Below are 9,953 nucleotides of genomic sequence, written 5' to 3' on the forward strand. Positions count from 1 at the left end.
CCCCCCCCCCCCCCGAATGCAAGACTCACCGTCTCTTTCACCCTTTCGAGTCCTTTCTGCCGTCATACTCGTTCCTATTGCCTTTCTTCACGGCGGATATTCGTACGGCAAGAATAAAACGCTGGCATATTTCAGACTTATTGCCCCCCCCGCCCTTGCCAAGTATTCTCGGTTCCTTTATTGCTCCTAGTTTCATTCTTTTCCGGTTTACGGTATTACCGCAATGGTATTACACGTGTTTCAGCGTTTTTATCCTCGCCCTTGTGCACGAAACCACCGCTCGATCCCGTAGTTCTACCGTTTGCGAATCTTCGAGGTATTCGTTTATGAACTATAACGTTTTTAGGTCGCTTACATTGCAAATACTCTCCGAATCAAAGAAGGCATTCTAACACTAAAACTAAGTATTCTAACAAGTTCTGAATGTCACTTTTTATGAAATCTCTAGTGAATTTAAAACATATCTCAAAAAACTGAAAAGAAAACTTGATTAACGCAGTTTTTCAAGGTTTTTTAAGTTTTTTTAGTTTGAACAATGCACCGCGAAGATAGAATTGAAAAATAATGCTTTAAAAGTTTCCTTCGAAAATAAAATTTCACTATGTTTCCCCAATATTATATTTTATATTTTTTTGCGCAACATGCTAAATACATACAAATAGCGGTCTATATTTTGGTTTTCGTCGAAAAAATATTACTGTTTTTCTAAAAATCGAATTTTGTATGCCATACATTTAAACATAATTTTTAACGCTTGCTATCAGGCAGAATGTTTTGATAAATAATATATATTTATTTTAAAAAGGTTTAATTATACTCAATAAAATTTTCCATGCAATCTCATCCATAGTAAATAATTTTAATAACAAAACTGTTCACGCAAATATTACACTAGCAATAAAAAAGATCCAGATTATTGTAATATTACCGATTTTCTTAGAGTTCCAGATACATTCTGTCACTATTCTCCAAAACAATTAATAGTTTGTTTCCGTATTATCGTTATCCGAACAGCTCGGATTAATTTCAATGTGTCTGATTATTGATACTGTCGTATTACTACGGAAACCCTATTACACTGTCAGACTGTCGCTTAAGTACCGAATGGTACTTTGGGTAAGGTTCCCAATAATCGATACTGTAAATGGTTGGAATGGTTTCGACCCTTTGACCCGCATTGATCCACGAGAATATTGTCGCTATTTGTCAAATCTTACGTTATTCAAGAATCAAGAACGCGATACGTACTACGTTCAAAAAAGAACTAACGCAACTCGAGGTAAATTTACTTGATGTCGCGAACACAAAATTCTACAATTTTATTTTTACATTTAAATACATTAAGTTTTTAATAAAGGGAGTATTATAGTATACAAGTCAAAGTTCCAATTCTATTAGATAATTTGAATAACAATGATCTAATTTTCGAGTTCTTTCCCTTTCTTTTTCTCTCCACTTTTCTTTCTCGAGTCCCTTATTGCCAATTAAATTGCACCTGCAGTTTTCTGATTTCTGTAACAATCAACGAGTTAAGCTGCTCCAACTTTGAAATCCTACCATTGTCTTTAATGTCTAGGAGTGATTCGCCGTAACGTCGTCCCACAGCGCGAGGATAGGTGCAGCAAGAAGAAGGGCGCAGAACAGGCGTGCCCGAGAATGGGCTCGGATAGCGGTAGCGTTTCAAGTAGCATTTCCTTGGCACAAACGACCCTCTTAATCAATCGCTAGCACCTCTCTTCTTCTCCGGCTGCTTTTGGCTCTACAGCTTCGAGCTGTGCGTGGAGCACCGTCTCCTCCACCTCTTGCTGCCGGAAGTCTAAAGCCCCCGTAACAAGCCGCAACTTCGATAAATCTCCCCACACCGTCTTTCTTTCCCCGAGAGCCGCGATTCCGCGGCATTAGCAAGAACGAAAGGAGAAAGGCGAGCGAAAGATATATCTCGGATCGATTTCGGCGAAGGCGCTCGGGGGAGGATTTATGGGGACCTGTGAGCGAGAATCGGGCCAAGCCGCGCCGCTGTAGTTCGGCTCTGACAAATCGTCCGGAAGTTAACGTTCTCGATCGTCTCTGGATCGCCTTTCCGCAAACGCGAATCTCTCCCTTGGTGCCCTGTTCTGGGAAGAAAAAAAAAAAACTTTCGACCCTTTCGATATCCGTATTTCGTATCAAAAGTTTGCATGCGTCTCGCTTCAACGGCAAACGCTTTCGACGAAGTTAAAGTTGTTTCTTTTTTAAAAGAAGTCGGGAAATCAATAAACGCCACGATTGGTTTCAAATTCTTATATTTTGTTTTACCGTTTGGTTACTTTATAGTTTACGTGAAGCATGTTTTCGCAAAACTTACGGTAAAAAGGACGAAGACTGACAAAGTCAAACTATAACTGAATATTATAAACTCAATGCAAATCAACAAATGTAATTAAATAAATACTCGTAATATATTTTATGATAATAGATTTTATCGTTAATTCTACACGCTGTGTTTACTTTTCAGGTTAATACGTCAATTCTTTTTCAAATAAGTAAAAAATAAACATTTCACATCCAACTTCATATTCAGACAACTGATTAGAAAATCCTCAAATTACGAAAGATTTTAAATCATGGTATCAGAGAAACGTCTTTTGCTATCATGCTCCATCATATTTTCTGTAAGCAATATTCCAAGGTAAACTTTCCAGATTGATTTCAAGATTCGTCAATAGATTTGAACCGAAAGAACGATAGCGATCAAAAGATATTCTACAGAAAGATAGATATGCAAGAATTTTGTACAAAGTATTTGCCACTCCATAGCACCGAATTTGAAATATAATCCCTGATTGGTGAAAGAGATCCCAACGCCTATGTCTCTCTCGATCTTCGAGCATGAAAACTCACGTATTTCTCACAGAATTTTCGTGCTGAAGTTCTCCATATCGGCAGCCATTCGTAAAAAGACCTGACGGAGTGGAATTACTGTAGGAAAGAAGGAACATGAATGCTCCGGTTGAATGGAAAATGGCAACTATAAGGAAAGTCTAAAAGTTTCGAGCTTCGGAAAACTGAAAATGGGGAAAGGCTGTGAGTTTAAGCACCGATATAAACGATCGAGCTCTTGCTTTCGGCGCTCGAGAAACGATCCAATCCGAATAGTCACCTGCGCCGTTTAGAAGGAAGCAATAATCGTTTGATTCTGTGCGTTTCTATAGTAGAATCCCCGATTGCCAGATCTTTTGTTCGTAAGAAGGTATAAGATTGAAAAGCCTGCTGTACGAAGAGATAAACGCGATGTCCCAAAGATTTAATACACTTCTTTATCTCATCTGTGCATTGCACATCTTCATTTATTTATCTTTATTTAATGTATTCATTAAATCTTGAACTAATCCGATATTAGAGTACATCATGTATATTGCGATAATAATCGATTAATTATTGACTTAAAATTGTAAAAACTAAAAAATAAATTAATCCTATCTTTATCGATAAAAACGTCTTAATTTTAGTATTGAAAATCTAAGTATCATTATTGAGTATATCTGAATAAACAAACGTTTTAACTGCAATTTTGTGAATCCTGCCAAGAATGGTTATCGGTAATGCAAGTGAATCGCTTTGTCGAGGAAAGTCTCGGATCTGATCATATAAAACAAGGATTACTCTAATCCATCGAAATAATTTTGCATTAGAGCACACGCGAGGTTGGATACGGGGCTAATCTACTCGGACCAGGAGCGAGTGCTCTTCGAAAACGCGGGAATTAAACACGATCCCAAAAATATGAGGGAAGCGAACTTCGTTATAATAAATTCTGGAGTAACCAATAGAAATTATGCGTCGTATAAGCCAATCATTTATTATATACCGCCATGATTCTCAAAGAGTCTTTTTAGCTCTTTCGCAACCGCAATAAAGAGAAAGAACAAAATATAACAATGGATCTTGATGCAAAAAAAAATTAGAAATAATAAGAAAATCAAGTGGCTTCTATTATACTTGAAAAATTAATTTATACCCAATAAAATTTAATATCGTTATGAACTTTAATAAAGTTAATCGAGTTAATCTTTGCTTTGTGCTTATAAAACACTGCCTTTTCGTATTGCATTGACCGTTTCCAGCAATTATGACAAAACTTTAATATATCAATATAATTTAGTCGACTCCCGGCTCATAGAACGCTATTTTCTTAGAATTACTTGTTCGATCGTAGCAACTTTCATGTCTAACCATCTCGTACGGTATCATAACAAGCGCACTTCTACGCACGTTTTGTGTTTGATCAGTAAGCAAACGTGAAGAAGAGAGGATAAGAGGCAAGTTACCTGCGCCAGCCGCCCCTAGCCTCAGGACTGCATCGCTTTGAAGAGAGATGGAGAGGGTGGCGGTGTCCTCGAGGCGGGCGAGGACCTCTTCGGGAATGTCCTCGGGTTCGCGGAGGCGGAGAGTGACTTCACCTCCGCCTCCGCTACTCTGGCCACCTCCACCCCCGGGACTTGTCGACGCCGAGTACATGAACACAGATCCGTATCCATGTAGTGACTGCAGTGGCAGCCTCACGCCGCCCACCTCTCCGACCGGACCCTGAAAATAAAAATATGAGTTATCGTTAGAGAAAGCGGACTAATCAAAGTAATAATCTTAATTATATATGTATAATTGTTAAATTCTTTGTCTCAGATTATAATTTCAATTATAATTCTTTATCAGTGATGTTGTATTTCTTCTTATTACCTATTACTTTTCTGTGACTTTATCAAAAATTGATAAATTCGCAAACTAATAAAATATATAGCTAACAAAAATATAATAATATACGTTTAAAAAAAGTAACTTTGCAATAAGCAAATTAAACTTTATGTTTACATTATTTTATCTTGATACTTCGAGTTTTATGAAAATTTAACGATATCTTTCGTGCAATGTATATATAGAGAGAAAGAATAAAAAAAGAAACAATAGTTCTGTTTCGTCAAATAAAACGAGCGTAAAAACACTTGATACATATGTTACATCCTGTGGAATAGTATCGAGGAGCCGCATAATATTTGCCATGGAATTCGATTGGTAGAACGAGTGGCCGGAAGGCGCGTCTGAATCGATTGATGTGTCATATTAAATTTAAGGCTACAGTTTTCCCTTCGTCCAGTCGTATCCCGCGGGAAGACCTTCGTTCTCTTTTACCGTTCCTCTTGTCTCTCGTCTCGTTTTTGCCGCCGCCGCAGCCTAACATTCTCTTTTACGTACAGAAATATTTTGCCAATTTCGCTGTCGATGCAAATTTCAATTCGTGAGCGTCAATATTTGCTGAATCGTGCCGAAAAAGGATTTTGATGTACTGGCATTTTATCCGCCATCGAACGCGCGTTTGACTTCCACGTGAAAAAGACTCTACGCCGCAGTGAAAAATAAAGACAGAAAATTCCTGACAAATACATGAATGGAAAATGAAATAGATCTTTCCTCTCATTCAGATTACGATAAAAGAGAGAGAGAGAGAGAGAGAGAGAGACCTCCTCTAGTAAAAGCTCGACTTTGCTCGAGATATTTTAATGGAACGAAGAGATTCAATTATCGCCGCGCGTGTTTCTCTGCGCGCACAGTTTCTGATATGCTGTCGGATGTAATAAGGAATATCGAAGAAACGTGGTGATAATGATAGTCGATATTACTCAGAAAAAGTGCGATGCAATATCGAGATACAATGGAAATTGTCCGATGTTTTGTATCACGCGATCGATCGATAAGTTAATGTCACTATACCCAGTGAAATGGGATTATAGTGTTCACTATAAATGAATTATTCTGCTATTTCCCAAACCCGCTAGAGAAAGAGAGAAAGAGAAAGAGAGTTGCCTTCGGCAAAGTTTATCGATTATATGGCATGTGAAAATTAACAAAAAGATATACTTTATTAAAACACAGCTTAACAAATAACTATTCATAGAATGTATTTTTTTTTGGTATAAAACAGAAAACAATCCCATTTTACAAATAGAAAAGAAATATTATTGACAATCTGATGTAAGCAAACCGATAGAAAAAATTTGTATGTCGTTATCAATAATAAAAAAATATTTTTTGGCAATGCGCATGCAACGTCAAAGCTAAATATAGATATATTTGTGCCAAGCATAAATTTGAAATAACAGATGTTGTTAGTTTCCGTAAACAGGAAAGTCGGCCGATTCGCGTACAAGCCAGCGAGAATTAAAAATATCGGTGTAATACTGGTACAAACAAGGTTTACTGGAAATGTTTGTAGAACTCGGGCACGTATAAATGCCATCTGTATAAAGGCAATGTGCCCGGATAGTACAAACACCGGTTTTAATTCCGACGCGAATCTATACAGATGTGAACCGCACAAACAGAGAGTGTACTCGTTTACCGATTAAAATATTATGCGCTATGATAATTGAAAAAAAATGTACCTGTACAGCAGTAAAAAAAATACGCAGATAATAATATTGCGAGAGAAAAGTTTGTGAATATTACTGTGAAAATTTATAAAGATGTAAATATAGTAATATTTTCACCATAAACGTCTATTAATTCTATTTTTAGTTAAGCCTAACTCTATCTGAGTTGTATTCTATTAAATAGATGATTTCTTTAGAGAAATTATTATAATTTAATTAATTAATCAACGTAATATATTTCAAACTCTCCTTTGTTACAAGGAAAAAGGTTAAGCTATAAATACGTAATAATATAGATTAAATTCTAAATATCAACCATATCCTACAAAGTCGTTAAAAAAAACCTACATTTACAAAGAACATATTAATTAAAAAATTCTATTAAATTTTTCGATTAACTAAAAATAATACAAAATCTTATTGAGCAAAAAAAACATTAATTATTATTGTCACCTTTTTATCTACTTTCGCAATAAAATTTACAAAGAACATGAATATTTTATATTAAAATGTTATTACTTAACCAATATTTTTTATAATATACATTAAAAAATATATATATATATACATAAAATCGTATGGTTAACATATGGAAAAACGATTAGTGTTCCAATAATACCCAGTATTATTTGTAAAGTTATTAAACATCACGAGGAGAGAATTAATGCTAAAATTTTAATCATACTTTTACAAATTTCAAATGCGATTTGTAAATGTTTCGATGCCATAAACACCCTCAAAAATATTTCCAAAGCACGGTACGCTTAAGCTAGGAAATTTCAAGTTCGCACGTATCCCCGTAATGCATCCGATTTAATGGCCAGTGCCGTGTATCCGGTCGCGCGAATTTTCCCATTGTTAGCGGTCGAGGCACGAGCCGCGTACTCTCTCTATTATTTACGTAAATTGATTCGTACCGCTGACTATTTCCGCGTCACGTATTCGCAGCCATCGAGCTAGCCGGCGCGGCGGCGGCGTTGTAGGCGGCCAGCACAAGCCGTCGCTACAGCCGCGTGATGAGAGTAATTTATTTTAATGGTCATTTTCGTAATGGGTCTTTGAACAGGGCGCATGAACATCTCTGAATAGGACACGTATAGCGTAACACGGCAATCCCCCTTCCTGCTTCTGCTTCTCTCTATACACGTGGTGGCCGACGTACAAGAGAGAGAGCGCGGCGAGAATGCACGGTAACTGTGCCATTCGCGAAAATGGCACCTGTTACCGGAAACAATGCCCGTCGCCGTCTCCACGCTTTTCCATTTTAGCAACCGCGAAAACTTTTCTGTTCCACCTCGCTCTTTCTCGTTTTTACGGCCGGCATTGTAGTACGACGCGGTGTAACGGAGAATCCAGTACAATTGGCAAAGCGACGGCCCATTTATGACGCCCGGGGATCATTTCCATGAAGCTGCAATTAATTGAATCCGTCCCGAAAACCGTGATTTATATGACGCGTTCAGGAAACGTTTTTCCGTAATACAAAAACGACACGATACAGACATTTCGTTCATTATATACGTATATATTATATGACGTTTTCCTCTCCGTTACCGGCGAGGGAATATTTTTTGAAATCACTTTTACACAGCAAGTACATCGAGTAAACGAGGAGGGTACCGAGAAATGCCAGAAAGTTAAATCGATTTCAAGTTCACCGGAAGAACGAGAGGACTTTCTGATTCGACTTTCGCCATGGCAGCAAAAGCGAGCTTCAAAGTCGGAATCCGGCGTTCTCGCTCGGCAAGGCGGAAGATTACGGTAATAGATACGGCAGGGATATCTCTGAGACTCGAGTCACATATCGCTCGGGATCGATGTCATTCTCGATACACGCTATTACACGTGCTCGGTCAAGGGCGAAAGTCTCCCGTGGATATTCGAATAAATATTCACGACGCTAGCGGGACATTTTGGAAAAAGGACTAATAAATATGAGATGCGCGCGCTTCGAGTTTTTTAGATTATACTTTTTGTTATGGGCTTTAAAAATGCCTTTTTATTGTTCCCCACTGATTCGTAAATTATATTCCAATACTTATACTGTTATCTATACATTCTATCTCCTTTCTACTTTTTCCATTCCTACATCCTTTCTTCTTAAAATGCATAATAGCTACGTACCAATCTAAAAATAATTTTGTTTGAATTATAAAAATAATTATGCCCAAACTAATTGCCAGAATGTTAACTTTTTATAACGTTATTCATCATGTTTGAACGTTCTACATTTCTACATAATAATTTTGATATTCCAACAAAATTATTTTCAGATCTGTATCTAGTTAAACCTTAGAGACTTTAACAAAATCGTATTTTCCATATGACGTCCGAAGTTCCACATTGATAATAACTCAAAAGAACTTGAAAACGTCAAAATATGTTCCCATTGTGTGTAAAAACTACTGATAAAATCAACGAACCAAATTATTTAAAATCAAAATACTTTATTAAAGATCAAGGAAAATTCATAGAAATTATGTTTCTTATAAAATTGGAATAGCACAAGAATTTTTGTAAAATATAGAAACGAATCGATTCTCTCTTCATGATAAAAACGTAAAAAAAAAAATAAAATAAAAGGAGAAACGAAAATACCATAGCAATATATTATTTTATAGTTAAAAATGATTTTATCGTTTAGGGATTTTAACGGATATAATTTTTCACGAAATGTCGACGCTTCGAATTGCTCCTGGTGATGAAGAGCCGACCTCTTTGGGATTTAGGAAGAAGTAATAACAAACGGAAACTACAACTCTCGGAAGCCTGATAGATTTTATTCCGGCACGTATGCAAATTGACAAATTGAATTCACTTCGCGCGCCGTTCCCAAATAAAAGAGAACGATACAAGCCGATATATGGGCTGCAAAAAACCGAATGAAAAGCGGATACGGCCGCGATTTCACGCTGGAGTGCTATTCCGATTTCGGAACATTAATCAGCATCTTTCGTTCCGGAATTCCCAATAAACAGTGCACCCAAGTATCAAGTGATTATTCACGGAATACCGTAAATGTGCGACAATTATTTCGATTTCGTCTTTTCAGCTTCGAAAACGCACGGTCTTTTCACGAAAAACATTGAATTTTCTCCAAAAAGAAATAAAATAGATAGATAGCTTTAGGAAACATTGCAAGTACGTTTGCGACTCTCTCTCTCTCTCTCTCTCTCTCTCTCTCTCTGTATCACAAATTTCTGCCAATAATAAAAAAAGATATATAACCGCAATATATTTTTATATCTCTGTTAAAACGGTAGCATACAAATTTGGCAAGCATTCAAAACGTCGCATGCCAAATCGAAAAAGATCGTGGCGTTTAGAATTCAAGATACAATCCGATGCGCCGTGAGGATTTTCGTAGCGAGGTCCGTCGACGCGAGGAACGAAAGTCGAGATATCGCGTTGGCATTACGTGTCATACACACGAGCTTACCGCGGAGGGGGTTGCGCGCGGGGGTTGTGCCACAATCGTCTACGTACGTACGGCGAGCTGCCAAGTCCCTTCTCGCACGACAAACAACCGGAAATGTAGCCATAACAATG

General features: G+C 37.2%; 1 protein-coding gene across 1 annotated transcript in view; it reads right to left on the reverse strand.

Annotated features, from left to right (window-relative positions):
* The window catches only part of LOC108759758 (uncharacterized), a 328,570-nt gene that overhangs the window by 165,110 nt on the left and 153,507 nt on the right, over positions 1-9,953 (reverse strand). Inside the window, exon 3 of the mRNA XM_018505367.1 lies at positions 4,308-4,566. Within this exon, the coding sequence (XP_018360869.1) occupies positions 4,308-4,566 (259 nt within the window). The remainder of the gene's footprint in view (positions 1-4,307; positions 4,567-9,953) is intronic.

The sequence above is a fragment of the Trachymyrmex cornetzi genome, unplaced genomic scaffold (genome assembly GCF_001594075.2).
Source record: "Trachymyrmex cornetzi isolate Tcor2-1 unplaced genomic scaffold, Tcor1.1 scaffold204, whole genome shotgun sequence".
Taxonomy (NCBI): domain Eukaryota; kingdom Metazoa; phylum Arthropoda; class Insecta; order Hymenoptera; family Formicidae; genus Trachymyrmex; species Trachymyrmex cornetzi.